Source organism: Phaenicophaeus curvirostris, chromosome 7 (genome assembly GCF_032191515.1).
Source record: "Phaenicophaeus curvirostris isolate KB17595 chromosome 7, BPBGC_Pcur_1.0, whole genome shotgun sequence".
NCBI lineage: Eukaryota > Metazoa > Chordata > Aves > Cuculiformes > Cuculidae > Phaenicophaeus > Phaenicophaeus curvirostris.
The window spans coordinates 19,799,870-19,817,634 of record NC_091398.1 but is presented as its reverse complement, the minus strand read 5'-3'; the positions used below and the strand labels follow the sequence as shown (position 1 = coordinate 19,817,634).

The 17,765-nt window shown below is 37.6% G+C and overlaps 1 protein-coding gene across 2 annotated transcripts in view; it reads left to right on the top strand.

Moving 5' to 3' along the window:
* The window catches only part of RAPGEF4 (Rap guanine nucleotide exchange factor 4), a 153,728-nt gene that overhangs the window by 101,261 nt on the left and 34,702 nt on the right, over positions 1 to 17,765 (top strand). The window contains exons 11-17 of one of the 2 annotated variants that reach the window (XM_069861115.1): positions 4,333 to 4,417; positions 7,579 to 7,639; positions 8,389 to 8,465; positions 9,593 to 9,739; positions 10,704 to 10,819; positions 14,028 to 14,116; positions 16,216 to 16,294. In XM_069861115.1, the coding sequence (XP_069717216.1) occupies positions 4,333 to 4,417; positions 7,579 to 7,639; positions 8,389 to 8,465; positions 9,593 to 9,739; positions 10,704 to 10,819; positions 14,028 to 14,116; positions 16,216 to 16,294 (654 nt within the window). Of the gene's footprint in view, positions 1 to 4,332; positions 4,418 to 7,578; positions 7,640 to 8,388; positions 8,466 to 9,592; positions 9,740 to 10,703; positions 10,820 to 14,027; positions 14,117 to 16,215; positions 16,413 to 17,765 lie in introns of those variants that run through there. The other variant, XM_069861114.1, reaches the window with a different exon arrangement.

The window sequence follows — 17,765 nt, the reverse complement described above, 5'->3', positions numbered from 1 at the left end:
ACATTCCTTGCAGAGAGCTCAAAGGCTGAAATGATGCTTTGGAAAGCACTGTTGATCTCTCTGTTTTGGTCCTTGTGTGGCATCACCTGAAAGAATATTCATATGAAATTTTTGTTACAGTGTAGTGACAGGGAAGAGGTTTTCTCAAGACCGACAGCCATCTGAGATCTTTCTGTATGCCTGTCCCTGAAAGTGCTTGGTTTTGCTTCCCTTTGCTCATGGAAGCGAGCTTGTACTGCCAGGCACCATATTAACTACTGTTCCAGTATTCAGTTTACATACGTTATGATTTTGTTAGTTGAAAATCCACCCTGGGCTGAGCTGTATCACAGCTGAATCCTCAGAATCCTGCTAGTTTTGACTAGACACTGTTAACAGCTGCCAAAAGTTCAAGAATTGTCAGGATTTTCAGAGACGCTGGCTCTAGCTGACCTGAGCAGGACCCACAATTTTCAAATGAACACAGCTGCATTTTATAATAGTCACCATTTCCGGAGAGGTTGCAGAACTCAGATAATTACCATGAAAGAAATAAGACAATATTCTTTGATGAGAAGATTACTTTGAAAATTTGATTGTATAATGAAGCTGTTGCTTTGAAAGGTACTTTCTATTGTTCAAAATCTGAAAATCTCTAGCAAAAAATGTCACTTGTTTTGACAGCCAACTTAAAAAATTCTCTGTTTATTACATTAACTGCAGCATTTTAACTGTCAAACTGTGAAAGAATGTTCTATAGTTTAAAAAACAGAATAGAGCTCAGGGAAATTTTTGGCAGGCTCTTGTTGCAACTGTGTTTTTTTTCCTTCAGAAACATACACTGTGAATGTGAAAATAGCTTTTTATGAAGTAGCAAAGACAGCAATCTGCTCCTTATAATGTCTGGAGCACAGGTGCAGACCTTGAGCAAGTCCCTAGAAAAACCTTCAGTATGAAAATACATCCTGAAAACATTTTGCTAGTTACTTTTATTTTATTTCAGTACTGTTCAGGTATAGCTAACTTGATGGTAAACCCTAATTAAATAGGATGCTATAATACAAAGCTAAACACAATAATAACAGAGGTTCTTAAAGGGAGAATGATATTCATCAGACAACAGTATTTAACTGGGATGATGTTATGCCTTATATTCTTTTTTAATAGTCTAGGCTACAGTAAGTTAGGAGTATGACTGAAACAATAAATCTGTTACATATTCTGAGTGACTTCACTCAGCAATTTTTTTTTCTCCATACAAAGTGTTTGATTCCACATGTGATTAGTAATCAATTTTTAGTGTCACTTGCAGAAGAGCAAAGGATGCTAGAGAGAGGAAGTGAAAACAAATCCAAACATGGTAAACAACACTATAGATATATATCTATGCATAAAAATTGCTAAGAATCTATAACTTCTTGAAAGTCTTGTGAAAATTAAGCAAGATATATTTATTCTCTTGTTCTTAAAATTCTTAATTTCCACCCAGCTGTTAGCATTAAGAACCATACTGAATTTCTCCATAAAGACTGTATCAAGTCCTATAGTCCTTGGTAGAATTTCCTGCCAGCAACATTTAATAAATCAAGTGTTATTCCTGGGGCAGGAAATACAAATTAGCTTTCCACATATCAGTTCACTGACGTTTAGGGATATTATATGTTGTAAACAGTATTTATGGAGTTAATCAAGGATTACTGATACAAGTATAAAGTTTATGTAATTAGCTTTTGTGCTAAAGTAAGTGAACAGGCATTCACTTTCACACTTAGACACAGGTAGCAAGCATATTATTCATGTCTCCTATATATTCTTTATGGTACTTGAAGACAAAATTTGTACTCTAGAAATATATGCTTATTTGATGTATAATTACGATGTTATGGGATCTCTGGTCTTCTCCCTTGTTCTTATTATCTGCGAATTTTCAGGTTAGCTAAATAGTTAATGATATTACTTGCCTGTATACAGTATACCAGTGGCGAAGTACTCTGTTATCGTCAACATCCTAGTCACAGAGAAGCTCAGTGTCTCTGACCTTGATAAATTCTCCAAACAGTGAACAGTTTTTATTGATCACTTAATATCACCTGAGCTCTCCTGTCCATTAATGTGTAGCCTCATTTTCTACCTAGTCCATTTATTATCCTGCCTATAACCAGCTATTGCTGTTAGAATGTGTCCCCTGCAGAAACTAGGTCTTTACACAGCAGGATCCTTCAAAACATCAGTGGGTCACCACACAGGTTTTACAGAAGCAGTGATGCCTAATATCTCTCCACGTGATGTCTGCAGAAGCCTGGGTAAAGGCTAGGTATATCCACTATAGATTCAGTCCTTCCAATGTGCTAACACAGGCAGCCAGTGGACATACTGAAAGAAGAGTGTACCCTTTTAGTCATGATAGAGATTTACTGTAGTAAGAAATCATCCTTTATATTTTAATTTTGTGTAGAATTTTTTAAATTTTGTTACGCTATGGTTTTACCTGCTGGTTTTGCAAGCATGTTGCAAAATTAAAGTTGTTACTTCCTTTAGGAAGTATTATTTGTTAAAATCCTTACCTTGAGTTTCTTAAATCTCCAGTGAAAGGTAGATAGTACTGTCTTAGCTTTATTATGTTCTTGATTAAGCTGCTGCTGCCCGACATAAATCACTGAGAGTAGGAGCTAGATTTAGAAATAGTAAAGAGTATTTTGAGACACTAGAGGGCATAGCAGTACCAAATGGTTTATTCCATTCTATATGAGAAAAGAGTAATTTCATCTAAGACTTTTTTTGTCTAAATGGATCTTTAATCAGAGTAATAATAAATGCATGTAAATGATAAGTGAAGAACAGGTGAAAAAATACAGCTTGCATAGCAGAGATGTCAGTTGTCCTTTAGGTTTTCTATGACTTCTTCACTACTTCTTCCATCCAAAAGAAGTCCCCATCAAACTTATTTTGCAAAAAAGATTTAGTATAACTCCAGAGTGACATGATTGCTGGTTACTCCTTCTACCACAGACTTGATTTAGACAGACTGTTGAACCAAGAGATTCAGGCAGAAAAACCTGGAGAGCACTATATTTCTTTATATGACTTTCCTGATTCCAAAGATTCAACTGTGCTGTTAATTCTTGTGACACCACACGTTGGGATTTGGCTTGAAACTGTGCACTAGCCTGTTCTTCACGTGAGCATGTAAACCTTCTCCTTTGAAACTTCCTCTCATGGACTGAACTTCCTATATCCCATTTCCTTAAATCTTAAGTTTATCCTCTCATCCTTCTTATGACTAGGTTGCTCTTTTCTTCTGTTCTTGGCTTATTGATTTCATTACTTATATTCTGCTTTAAAACATATTGTTTGAAAGCACTTAGTCCTTAAAGAGTAACTTTGGATAATGCTTCAAGGGATTCTTTCTCTGTGTGTAAGTAACTCCAATATTCTGTCTGAAATTATATCACAGGATGATTTGTCCTTTTAGAAAATAAAGTTCCGTTAGACACTTTAACTGAAGGGAGACTTGTGAGTGGGAAAAAGTTTAGGAGTTGCTCACAAACTCCTATGGCTCCTTCTCATGGGTACTATTTATTAGATCCTCCAAAACGTCTCTGACGCAGTGCAGTCCTCAGACCATTTGTGTCCTTTTTTAGCAATCAGAAATTTATCCAGTGTGTAGACTATAGAAATGCAATTATTTCAGTCACAGTGGCAGCCTCATTCCTTGTTGTGCTGCCATAGGAGGATTATTCCTTCATCACCACATGTCTTTATTAATGACAGCTTCTTGTATTTTTCAGTGAGGGAAGTTGAAACTACTAACTGGTTCTTATTTACCTTTGTGGCTAAATAACAGCACTAAGAATTAACTCAACAGCAGTCATTTACTGTCCTCCAAGTTGCACTGCTGCCTCTTCCAATTTGTTCAGCAGAAATTCATGCATTCCTTTATGAACCACTACTACTGTCTGTTTGCTACAACTAATTAGTGCTGCATGTGGAAAATAGTGCAGGCTCCCACACTCAGGAGCTCTTCTGAAAGGAGCAGATCTTCGTGTAACATTTCTGATTTATCTGACTGTTTTACATATAGAACACTTGATTTCATCAGGAAAGCTGATTAGCCAGGGTCCCTCTAAGGTGGTTGCCATGGCTGCTGCTCAGTATCATTCAGGTAGTTTCATAGTGCTTCCATTCTTTATGTGTTTTAGTCCTCCAGCCAGAACCATTGTCCAGTCTCTGTATAGTGAGGATATACCCTTCAGCAGACAGTGCAGCAGCATTTTGTGTGGTTTTGTACGTACCTGAAGCATTTATTTTGGACATTTATTGCATTTTGCTGTGCTTTTTATCTTCTATCTATAGTCCTGGCCAGAGAACTGTAGATGACTTAGAAATTATATATGAAGAACTTCTTCACATTAAGGCCTTATCTCATCTTTCTACCACAGTAAGTATTTTTAAAGATATAACTCATCACCCAAAGGAAAGCTGAATTTGACTTCTGGTGCTTTATTAGAATTGGAGAGCCTGTAACCCCCACCTCTAAGAATGACCCAAGCAGCCAGATGTAGGTTGTCCTTTGCATATCATATATAATTCTCTTCACGTGTTTCTGCACAGATCCTAGTTTACTCACTTGGCACGGATGCCTCTGTCTGGGTCCATATTTGAGTTTAAATGAATTCATGCAGTCCGATCTGACACCTGGGCCTTTGGCACTACTGAATTTTATGGAATAGATGCCTGATTTTTGAATTATAAGAAGTCTTGTCTTGAACCAGATAGGAGAAGGAATTACACAGTGCTGAAAGATGTACTTGAAATTTGGTCATTGAGTGCAGGAAACCTCATCAGACATCTTCTCTCTGAGTGGGCAAGAACAGTGCAGAGAGCTGAGAATAAATGACTTGGAGAAAATATCTGGAGGAAAGAATGCAACTATTTAAAGTCTCACCATCATTGATACACTGTGTAGGCAACTGAAACAATGTAAATAACAGTTTACTTGGTGGCAGCTAGATGCGGTGCTTTCAGAAAAAGGAAGCAGGTTAGAAAGTAGATCTATGTTTGACAATAGCTTCTTCAGAAGCTTTTGATGTTTTCAGTAATTCTCAGCTAATTTCAACAAATGCAGCTAATTATGAAGCTGTGTTACAGGAAGATAGTACTTCAAGCAAACATATAACACCTGAGCAATGTTTTTCAAAAAGAATATGCATCCAGAGTTGGTAACTGAACTAAGAGGGACGCGCCAGCTGAAATCCTTAAGCATCTCTGGAATGTGGGAAAAAAATATTTAAAGAAAGACTTCTGTAAGATCCAGAAATAACCCCATTCAAATCAAACAAAAGAAGCTACCCAAGATAGACAGGTACTGAGAGGGAACAGAGAACACTCTTGATAACTACAGACATAACCCAGAACAAAAAAATCTGAAACACAAAATATTTCCAGCTCAGGAGAATTTCGGGCTTTAGATCAGAATTCACATGAAATAGCATACAGAACAAGTATGGGAAATGAAACAAACTGCACAAAATACTTGGCATTTTGAAGAAATGCAGTTGATTCCATGTTTTTAGTAATAATTTGGAAATGCCAGACTATTACATGCAGCATGAACTAAAGCAGAGGATGGAAACCATGACTAGCTTAGAGGAAATATTCAGAAGAGCAACAGACATCATTTCTCCTATGAACCAGAATATTAATGGTCAGTCAACTTGAAAGCAAATGGAATGTTTATTCTTTTTAAGCAAAGCATAATTCCTAAAGTTATATGGTTTCTAGATATGCCACGAGCAGCAGGAAGTAAAATGAATAAAACTGAAGATGCATGGTGGTGAACTAATTCTTGCTAGAGAAGCCTGTGAAGTTAATGTATGAATGGTAAACAATTATATAATACAGTGTTGAAAGCAAATAAAATTCTTGGCTTGGTGAAGAGGATTCATTCATTGCAGAGGCAAATGGCCAAAGCAACTTAGAAGACATCTGAGGGCATACCTAGATAGGAGCGTGCTCTACACTGTGCAGAACAGTGCTAATGGGGTTTTATTTCCAGTCCTTGTGAAAGCATCATCACCTTCTGGCAGAGGTTATAAAAAAGTTCAGTGAGCCAATTCTTACAGAAATTACAGGTCTGTGAGTGCATTCACTGGTCAGTGTACTAGAAAAACCTGTCCAAACACCTCTGTTTATCCCTTTTTTACTCCAGACTGCAAACAGGGAGTGCTTTGAATTGGCTGTCAGGAAAGAGTTCTGGGAGAGATGGCTAGTGTGGTATGATGTGTTTATGCTTGGTGCCTGAGCAAAGCTTTGGTGGTTTTGTTTAGGACATCAGAGCCTGAATTTGTCCACCTGTCTTAGGAGATGCAGCCACCGAACTCTCACCTGGATTGTGTCCTGAATTTGGGAGTTCCTCCCCAAGTTTTTCTTCATGGCCTGAAAATGTTTTCAACTTAAACAACTGGGAGATTGATGTGAAAATACTTTACTACGTATCATAGAATAATAGAATCATAGAATCACCAGGTTGGAAAAGACCACTGGATCATCAAGTCCAACCATTCCAATCCATCACTAAACCATGCCCTTCAGCACCTCATCCACCTGTGCCTTAAACACCTCCAGGGAAGGTGACTCAACCACCTCCCCGGGCAGCCTGTTCCCGTGCCCAAATGTATGTTCGAGCCAGCTTTTGATCTGTATTTGACACAGTTAAGTTACAAGATAGTACCTCTGAAACATGGATTGTCACCAGCTGACGTTCTCTGAAAATGAGAATCCTGCTTCTTGGAAATTGGCCTGGAAATCCTTGGAGACTTGCAGTTGTACGGAGAGACATAAAGCACATAGGAAAACTCAGGATAACATGAGGTTGCCAGTGCTTCTTCTGTTTTGTGACAGCAATGCCGAGAGTGTTTACAGTGAAAAAGAGCAGTTGTAAACAGTGTCTCACTGGAGGCAACTACCCTGCCAGTCACGAGTTAATCACACTGGAGCAATAGAAACCCAGCAAGGAGCAGGCTCACACCAAGGACAGTGTTACATTCTCCAGTTCCTGGATGAGGTAGTGAGCTGGACATTTTGCCCAGGAAGCTGTCATGTGGAGAGGAGCCTCAGCAGGTCCAGATGGCCGTGCCTCATAGCTTGGCACAACAGAAGTGGTCAGACTTACACCAGTAGGGGGAAGGGTACTGATTTCTTATGGAAGAAGAGAGTACACTTAGACCCCCGTGAGTAATTGACAATTGCTAGCTATCTTCTGTAATAGATTAGCTATTACCATTTGAAATTTTCCATCATGTTAATGTTAGTTGTTAAGGGTGTTTTCATGTATTCGCATGAGGAAAGACATGGAGATCTGTATCTTAAAAATCCCATTGTCTGAGCCATTGGAGCCGAGAAATGTAGAGGCTCGTGTTCTGTAAAGCCAATCAGTAGGAAGCGAGACATGAAGTGAAGCAGACCATTGTCTGGTTGTGTGAATCTGAATGAGTTCTGAATGATGCAGAGGGAAGGAAAACAGTGTATTATGTGACGTCCTCTCACCAGGAAGAATAAAATGCATATAAAAACTCTAATTTCTCTCTCTGTTTTTTTAAGGTAAAGCGTGAATTAGCGGGTGTCCTCATTTTTGAGTCACATCCCAAAGCAGGAACAGTCTGTAAGTAAATGATGTCCTACCAGGTATTATTTCTCATCTGTGGCATGAATATTTAAATTCTTAATGTTTAACTAATAAGAAGAAAACTTGGATGCACTCTTCAAATTTGACCTGGCAGTCGGTGTTTGAAATCTAGGGTAATAGATGTTGGCTTAGTCTGTTGCCAACTGCAAGGACAGTAACAAAATTAATTCTATGTCCTTGGTTGGCTGTGTATATTGCCTACAATTAGGGTGGGTTTTATCTAGAATTTGGAGTTGGACCAATCTCTATTTAAAATGCAATTTAATATTATCATTGTATTAAAGAAGTATTGCTGCACAAAATAAAGGATTTAAAATTTTAGATTACTCAGATCTGTTTATACTGAAAAGTTTTCGTGACTGAGTGTCAAATTCACAACTAGTAGAGAATTTGACTAGAACATGGTACGATTGGTGGGATCCAAATCTATGTGTTGATTAGTAATTGTTAGCCTGATGTGTATCAATAAAGTAGTTTTTGCAATAGTCATGGAAAACAGAAGTAACTTGCAGTTCAGTGTAATAAAATAACTGCTATATACATGTGAGATTTTTTTCCTAAAATATGAAGGCAGTTGCTTTTAAAATCATAGCATGCCCTTTTTTAAGGTAGACATTAATGTGACTGCAGTAGAGTTACCTTGAATTTTATTGAGTGCAGAATCCAGCCCATTTATATTTTGAATAACTGTATTCTCACCATAAAATCTTTTCTCTCTCTTGTAGTATTTAATCAGGGAGAAGAAGGTACTTCTTGGTACATTATCCTAAAGGGATCAGTAAACGTAGTCATTTATGGCAAGGTATTTTTTTCTTTTTCTGAAGCCTTTTTATATGATACTTATCATTGAAATTGTAAGAGTCAACTTTAAAGAAACACAGTTTAATTTAGAGCAAAATTGCTTTTTTCTGAAGAAACAAACTGAACGTAATTTTATTAAGAAATAATCATGGTTTCACTGATTACACTGCCAGTAGATTGCTCTATAATTCTGGGATATATTACACACTTTCTGAAAATAATTCAGCAGAGTTACATCAGTATATTTAGGACAAAGTCATTTGCTGAAATTCAGTGAATTACTAGACTTCCGTCTCATGGGAGTTTTTGCCCTGTCCCTTTACCACCCATATTATCTTCTCTTGCATTTCTGTGACTAACTTTTCTCATACATGTCAGGCATGTCTGACAGAAGTACTGCTTGGTGACTAGTGGTTCTCAGGTTGGATGAACTTCCTCCCAAATTTATGCCAGCTCGTCATTTTAGTTAAGGTGTAGACTGAAAAGCATCTCTGTTAAGTTTCCTGTTTGTGAGAGAGATTTTTCAAGGCAAAAATTAAGGCTTTAGTATACAGCAATCCCCTGAGTCTTTAAAACCCCCTACTTCTCTATTGATTTCTCATTCAGTGACTGAGAATCCTTCATTCTGAGTTCTGAGCATTTCACTAAAATGCATAGGGGCCCTGAAGCCAGGTCTGTTCCTAAGTAACCATATTTAGCTACATTTTTTACATCACTGGGTGGGCCTGATCCTTTGTTATTAAAAATTGGAGTAATGGAGCACTGCTGATTTGCACAAGCTGAGGATGTGGTGTTATGTGTTATTTGTGCAAACTTATTTTATTTGGGCCTCTATAAATAAAAAGCAAACAACTCAACAACTTTCTATCTTCAGCAGGGCTAGAAGAGTCTTTCAAGATGAATGTGATTTCAGAGAACAAGCCAATTCTTTTCTATTCTTGCCTTTCTTTAGTAATAGTAATAACCAGCTATCAAGTATTGTTTCCTAGTCATTATTTTGGGTGTTGATTTCCTGCCAAGTAGACTTGTTTTGGTATTTGATTGTGAAGTCCGGTGTTCGTAGAAGGACTTTCAATAGAATCCCAAGTAATGATGGGTTTCTGCATGTAAATGTTTTGCTCTGTGCAGGGTGTGGTATGTACTCTACACGAAGGAGATGATTTTGGCAAGTTAGCACTTGTGAATGATGCTCCCAGAGCAGCATCCATTGTTCTGCGTGAAGACAACTGCCACTTCTTGAGAGTAGACAAGGAGGACTTCAACAGGATCCTTAGGGTAAGAGTGGGAAGGGCCACCCCAACAGTGTGATATCAGAACTTGAAAATTTTTCTAGAGTCTGTCTTATTTCTGTGGATATATTGGTATCGATAACCTTGTTTGAAGTGTCCATGATTGAAGAACAGAGGTGTGGCAGTCTAGAAAATCAAGAATATATGAATCAATTTTTCTCTTTTGCTGTTCCTACCTTGGCCAAGGAAATGGGACCAAATGGAATCTTTTGTTTCTCACATTTTTGTGGTCTAGAATTTGCCAAGTGCTAAGTTTTGCCTTATGCTGTCCAGGATTTCTGGATGATCTTCCATCCAAATATTGAATGAAATAAGGTCATCCGTTCTCCCAGATAGGTCAGTGCCAGGTACCTTAAACTCAATATATTCAAGGCAGAATTAAGTGGCAAATTAAATAAGCTACAGGTAAACACACAGATGCCTTTGTCAGAGACATCTAGAAAGGTATTTCTAGGCTAATTTGACAGTTACATGCATTAGGACAAATATGTTCCAAAGTCCAACTGTAATCCTGTAAATACAGGCTGGTTTGGGATCTTTCACAGTATAGGAAGTCAGAACCTGTATTGTCCTTTATTCAAATGTATACGTACCCAGTTTAAATAAAACGAGTCCAGAAAGAGTACTGTGCTAGAAAAAATGAGATTACATTACATGTGGAAAGGTTCAGGGGGACACTGTTCTTTTGCAAACTTTTTTTCGTTTTTCTTAGCCAGAGATTTTTCACATGTTCTTGCTGTAGTCCCTCCCACAATTCTCCGCCCCCTCCCCCAGTGCCAGTGTTTCCCTCCTGATTCTGCCTTTGAAAAAGAGTAGAATAAATATAGGTAAATACAGGGGGAAAGAACCAAACCCAGAGTCTTTTGCGTTTGAAAGCCATGCACTTCTTCAGAGTAAATAATCAGCTAAATCAGGTGCAATTACTTTATTAAAAGTAACTTGTCTTGCAGGATGTGGAAGCAAATACAGTAAGACTCAAAGAACATGACCAAGATGTCTTGGTGTTGGAGAAGATCCCAGCAGGAAACAGAGTTTCTAACCATGGAAATTCACAGCCTCAGCATAAGTATGTTTTCATTCAATAGTGCAAATGTCAGACAGTGATTAACCTTTTCATATGGTATTATTATGCAAACAATAGCACGTTCCTTCTTTCTATGGAAGAATGCAGTGCATATAAATTTTTGCTGATCACATGCCCCATACTGGATAATACATCTGTTTCCAGCAGCACACCAGTTCTGTGTCTTTGCACAATAATTCTCTAAAAATCTCACTGTAAATACTTATCTCATGTAAATAGACTGCACATGGAGAATGCTGAAACCCTATTAAGCTGAACTACTGTGTAAAAGACGTGAGGAAAATACATTGTTTTATTGTTAAGTACAGATATTTTCACCTTGGATTTTGAGCTCTGGATTCTAATAAGAGTTTGGTAGGTGCAATTTATATACGAAACAAAGATCTCGTGCAATGGAAGTCACACAGCTTCTCTTACAGAATAGGTTTGCACCGTAATAACAATATTCATTATATTTTCTTTACTTTCCTACTGAAAGGGAAAAAGTACAATTCTGTTTAGATACCACTGTGATAAAAGTAGAATGAAGCTATTGTCATTCCAAATGTTGGTAAAACCCCTAAAGGCTTTGTAAATGTGTTATTTGGAAATGGATGCACAATTTTCTTCAAAAGCACTCAAACAACTCCAACAAAATAAGCACTGAGATGTTCTGAATCCTTTACCCTGGACCATACTTTCTTTCAAAGAAAGACCTAATTTACTATGAGATATTTTGGGTACATTTTTATCTGATCTGGGATTCTATATGCCTATTTTATCTACAGGATTGAATATAAAGACTTGTAAAGATCTATGACAGGTCAAAGAAACCATTCCTTGTACTTTATATACACATTTCACAAATTTCAGAAACTGCCATTTCATCTTTCACTTGATCTATTAGAAAAACAAACTATACTACCAGGAAAATGTGTACTCTTACACCAAATTTTCTTTGTTGAAAAGAGTGGAACTTGAGCGCAGCCAGTGGATTTGCATCAGCAGCTGCAATGCACATCAGCTTGGTCATAGATTTAAATTCATTTCCTTGGATCTGATAGGTTCTTTGTGCTTTCAAAGTCGGAAGTTTCATTTAAACATATTTCAAACACTACTTTCCTTGCAAACTCTTTGCACCAGCATTATTTGTATTATTTAACATTTTCTTGTTCAGAATGTGATAAAAACAGCTAGAGACATATGTGGTCCCTGGTTAAGTTAGGCTGTATTTTAGATCTTGTTTCCCAGAAATACTTCCATGCAAAGCTCAGAATTTCATTTCCGTAAATATTTTATGCATTTGGTCAGCTTTTGGGTACTACTAATGTGACAGCAAGGGAGCTTATACTGCTAACAATGGCAAATAGACAAAGCTACACAAAAGAGAAAGCTACGTTGAAAGCTCACTGTCTGCTTGCCAACAGCCAGATATCTTTGTTAATAGTGTGTTAGCAGTGTCTTATTGTTTAAAGTCTTCTGAAGTGAGTTCATGGGTTTTGAAAATGATATATCTGTTGTTTCTTTTATTAGTAAATAAAGTGACTACATTTATGTTTGAGAGCGCAAAAGAAAGTTACTGATGTATTCCGATTTCCAGAGTGTGTTGCTGTAATGTGTTAGTTGTGTGTTCTGTACTTTTGAAAATCACTGTAGCCAAAAGAGAAGTTCAACAGGGACCTCTCCTTAAAGGCCTGCTGCTTTGCCCTCAATTGGATAGCTTAGACCTTTGCTGTTTCCTCAGATGAGCTGCCCTTTGGGCTTTGCTCCCAAAGCAAGTATGTAGCATTTGCACTGAGAAATGTTCCGCACCCCAAAGGTGTTCCCTGAGATTCCAGTTGACCAAGAAACTAATTTTCTTCACCTTAGTTTTGGGGAAACCTTCACTTTCGGGGCAGATCCTCTCAGTTGCAGTTTGGATTCTACTGCTTCCTCTACTGAGGAGGCATAGCTCCTACATAGCTCCCTGAGCCATACTTTCAAACAGTGACAGTTTTGCTTCGAAGGACTAGCTCTGAAGCTCTCACTGCCAAGATCTGACTCTTTATGGGTGATCACACTCATGCAGGATGAATTCAGCAGCCCTGCAAGTCACTTCACTGTTCATTTTCACTTTCATATTCAGAGTACAGCAACCTGTGATTTCTCTGCTTCACTCGCTTAGATACTTGGTTAGTAGCTCTGTGAGAATGTGCACTGGCTTAACAAGTGTTTGTGTTCTTGGGACATCAATACAGTTCTTCCAAAGGAGTTGGCAGGTAAAAGAACTGTGACGGTCAGTGCTCAAAGTGAGGAGGAGCTCCCAGGAGCTCAGCTCCACCACTTATTTCTCAGCAGGAGCAGAGTATCTTCACTTCTCGGGTTTTTTTCTTTCTACTTTTTTTTTTTTTTAAGTTTCATACTTTATCAGTTGGATTCCAAAAAAATGAAAAAAAGATGCAAAGATTGAAAGAATGGAGGGAAAGATTAAAAAAATCCAATCTACGAGGAAAGAAAAAAAAGATGACAGGACGAATTTAGCAGTATCCTATGATATTCTGCTGGTACTTTAAATCTTGACAGTGTTTTTGTGTGAAGCAGAAAAACCTGACTATTGCACTAGTTCTCTATCTCCCTAAATTTACTCCAGGAAATGGTACAATCCTAAGTTTATCCAACTGAAAAAACTTACTTACTTCAGCCATCTAAGCATTGCACAGATTTGAAGATGAAGTGTCCTGTTTCACTTTGTGCTCCCTTCTTCTCCGACCAGTACGTGTCAGTGATGCAGGAGAAAACCCATTTCCTTGCTCTGGCACTGATACACACCAGTTCTCATTTCATGCACGCACTAAGTGTGTTAAGACTTTCTCATGAATGTGAATTGTTGTCATTACTGACATATTTATTCTTGTTGGAGAAGCACTTCTGATTTCACTTCTCCAGGTTTGCACTAGTGATGCTCTACGGAATGTGGTGTAACTGTTATACTGGAGTATAGGGAGTGGGCCGTCTGTCATCTTATACTCCCTGGGTAGGGTGGAGAGTGTTATTGCTCCCATTTTACAGGAAGGAAGCCAGCAATGCTATGAGTGGTTTTGTCCTAAGCCACACAGAGATTCTGGTCAGAGCAGGTATTTGGCACTCACCAGTCCTGATCTTCTCATTGGTACACAGCTGTTTCTAGATGAACTGTTCTCTGAGACACTAACTGCTTCTTTCCCTCTTTCAGGTATATTGTGATGTCAGGAACTCCAGAGAAAATTTTAGAGCACTTTCTAGAAACTATGCGCCTTGAAACTACTTTAAATGAAGCAACAGGTAGCTACATGACAAAGGCTGTGTTGTTATGGCATAAGGTGGTCTTGCTTAGGGAACACCACAATGTGATGCTTTGAAAAGCAGCTACTGTTAGTTTTTTTCTAGAATAAAAACTAACTACTGCTCTGAAACAACTCTGAGAAAACCTAGGAAGTCCAAAATTAAACATAACGATCCACTCCTAGCCCGCTCTATTGTATTTGTACTTTTGGTTCAGAGTAGAAGAGCAAAATCTCAAAAGGTGCCAGACCACTATTCATTACTTTAATTACTCACAAGTATAAAACCAGGCCAGAGCATGCGTTACTACCCAATGATAGCAATACTCATTCTTCTTGTTCTGGATGTCACTTAATGCTGTGAACTACCTTGGTTATCACCAGCCATTGCATGATGTTAGCATAAGTATTCCTAAATTTTTATATCCATGTTGCATTTAAAGTCTCACAATTTAAATTACTTGTTTGTAATGCTTTCCCATGTACAGGGAAAGAAGAATTGTTACACAAAATAGAAGAACTCAGTGCACCATGGGCCAGGTCGCAAGCATGCAGGTTGCTGCAGCTGCATTCAATAGGCCACTTTTCATTGGTGTAAAGAGAACAGAGAATTTACATCTAAGGATATAGATGTTTGCTGATTTACTATTAGCAAGCATTTCAATTTTTAAAGAGTCAGGCACAAAATATTCCTCCTCATTATGGTGAAGTAATGCAGAGACTTTTTTATTAAGGCACGTAGTATCACTTTAGCAAGTTCTTTTTACATTGCAAATGTCTAAGTATATATTCAAAGGTGTTATTAAATCTAGTTAATCTCTTACTGACCTCATAGTATTTGAGAAACCTGTATAGTGGTCCATAAATAGTGAAAGAATTGAAAGACTGCAGAAATACTTTTATGATGTGTGTTTTAACCACTCCTGTGAATAAAAATTATCTTTGTAATCAATACCTGTTTATTAGGATTGCAAGCAGAATATTATTTCTTAAGCCTGCAAGTATATAATCACAGGTTTACCATTCATAGTATGCAGGTATTATATATAGTTCTGAAATTAATTATTTTTTAAATCTTTTAAAACTTTTCCCCAAAACCTCCTCTGACAAGATTATATTTATATCTCAATGGGATACAAAATGTCACAATTCACAAACAAAGCTATTTTTAGGATATAGAAACTCAGAGTGCTGGAAATTTGAATTTTTAGTTTATGCATTCCTTTAATTTAAGAGCAGTTAAAATCCACTTTGCTTTGGATATTACGCGAAGGAAAAGACCCACTCTCAGAAGTGAGTTGTGTCAACTGAGAGATATTTTCATGTATGAATTACAGTGGAAGAAATGATGTAATATTACATCACACAGTTATTCTCACCGTATTTTTTCTGACATCTCTTACTTACTGGATTTTAAAATGTTACTCTTATCTCAAAAAGTTCCACTGTAGAAATGATATCCTATGGTATTTTGTTTATCATTTCTCAGTGATTCCATATAAGACAGTTTGAAAGTAAAATAAAGTTTATTCTTAGCACCAAACTTATTCTGGCCTCTGTAGCCAGGCTTTATAAATCCTTCTTGTCACAAATACAAAGATAAGATAAACTGGGATTTTACACCAGAAATCAGCAAAGAATTAAATTATTTGCCTTCTCTCACGTAGCATACACTAAATGTGCTGTCTGGCATTGTAGCTCCCTAAAGCCAAACGGGACCCACTTCTTGAGTCCCTGATGTGGCAAGCCTGATTCTTCTTATGCTAGGATCTCTACACCTGCACAGAAGTATATAAAAAAACTTCATATTAGCACAGACAGTGGGGGTTTTCTGCTGTGCCAAATTTCCCTTTGATACAGGCAAATGCCTGTTAATGTAAGAGCAATAAAATTCATGCAGACAAGAATAAAAGCTTCATATTTCAGCTCATATGTGTTCATTCCCCATTTTCATACTTGATGCATACGAAGTGCAAAAAGACCCCTTTATTGTCGGCAGAGGGCTCATAAGATATTTTAGTTGTGAGAAAACTCATCCCTGTGACCTGCAAGCTGATTGCAGGGGCTTAACTGACTGTTTTCTTTCTTCTCTTTTCACAGATTCTGGTTTAAATGATTTTATTATGATGCACTGTGTTTTTATGCCAAATACTCAGCTCTGCCCAGCCTTGATGGCACAATATCCTTTTGTAAGGGAAAAGTTACATCCCTTTAAGAGCTATTGCTGTTGGAGGTGAGACTGAAGCTTCTCTCTCTCAAGAAGTACATCACATTTCATGGAGGCTGTGCCTTGTGGGTAGGTTCTAAGCGTGTGACTAAACAGCTCAACAACTCTGAAATGGATGGTGCATACCTATGATGGCATACGGTCCCTGAGTATGAAAGCTGTATCTTTCCCTAATGTTGTTGATTACTGCTCCAAGAGCAATAAATGTACCATTCCTCCACCAGATAAGTGAAGTTACATGAAAGCTTATATTACCTTTCTTGTTTCCTAAGTCTTTCTTGGGTTTTTTTTCCTGAGCTACAGCATCTAGATTTTAACTAGGATCATTGTTTTCATTACTTCAGTGGTCCTCTTTATTACAAGATACAAACTGCCTCAAGCAAAAGGGTGCCTAAACTAGTAGAATAATGAGTAAGTAGTTCCTAGGTCTTGTCATAATAGTTATGAATAAAAGTCATAGTAATCATCTATACTAATAGTCTACAGGAAACGTTAATGAACAGCAAGATTCTTCAATTGCATGTGAATACCTAGGAAATAAAAACAGTGGAGAGCATCAAGAATTGGAGGTAATTCTTGTTCTGTCTGCATGTTTTATGGAAGGAGTCTGTGAAATGTCCATCAGTCAGTTATTGGCAGGTCATTTAGTTCAGGGAGCTGTTGGACGCTGAGAATTTTCCTTGTGCATGGTGACTTGAAGCTATCAAGTGTCTGGGAGCATTAAATAAACATATAATGTTTTCTCTTACAGAATTCTGACAGGGTATAATAACTTCAATTCCCTGTTTATTTTTTTTGAATCAGATTGGTGTGAAAGTGTGCTTTCCTTGAAGCTCAGCGGGGCGAGTGACAACTAGGAAAGCTAAGACCCTGAAACCATAGAATAGAGCATCGTGTCCTTGTCTGGCAAGCTTGAGAAACCATTTGTGTTACTCCTAGTAAGGACAGTAATTGTTTTGGAAACCTTTGGACCCATAAAACTGCTCTGCAGAAAATTGTTTGTATACCTGAAACAAACAAATTTTCCAAAACCCCATAGTTTTGGATATCAAAAGTATTATGAAATGCCATTGCTGACAGCTTTGTGAGGGGAAGAAAAGGACAGCACTTTTTATGAGAGAGGGATGTGTGCGTATCTGATTTTTTAGTTCGTATTATTCATCAGTCCATTTGAGACCATCAGGCTTGTCTATCCTTAGTTATATACCTCTGATATCCAATAACCGGGAAAATCAGACAAGGTAAAATTTACCTCATTTTTCATAGTGGAAAAGCTTTTCTGAAGATCAAAGCGATAGTGTCACTTATGTAGATATATTCACTTGTGAAGAAATCCACACTGGAGAGGAGGCTAAGACCACGGTCTTAAGTGGGTCATGGCAGGCATCATGCTAATTATTCTCAGAGAGGAAGAGGAGGGCTG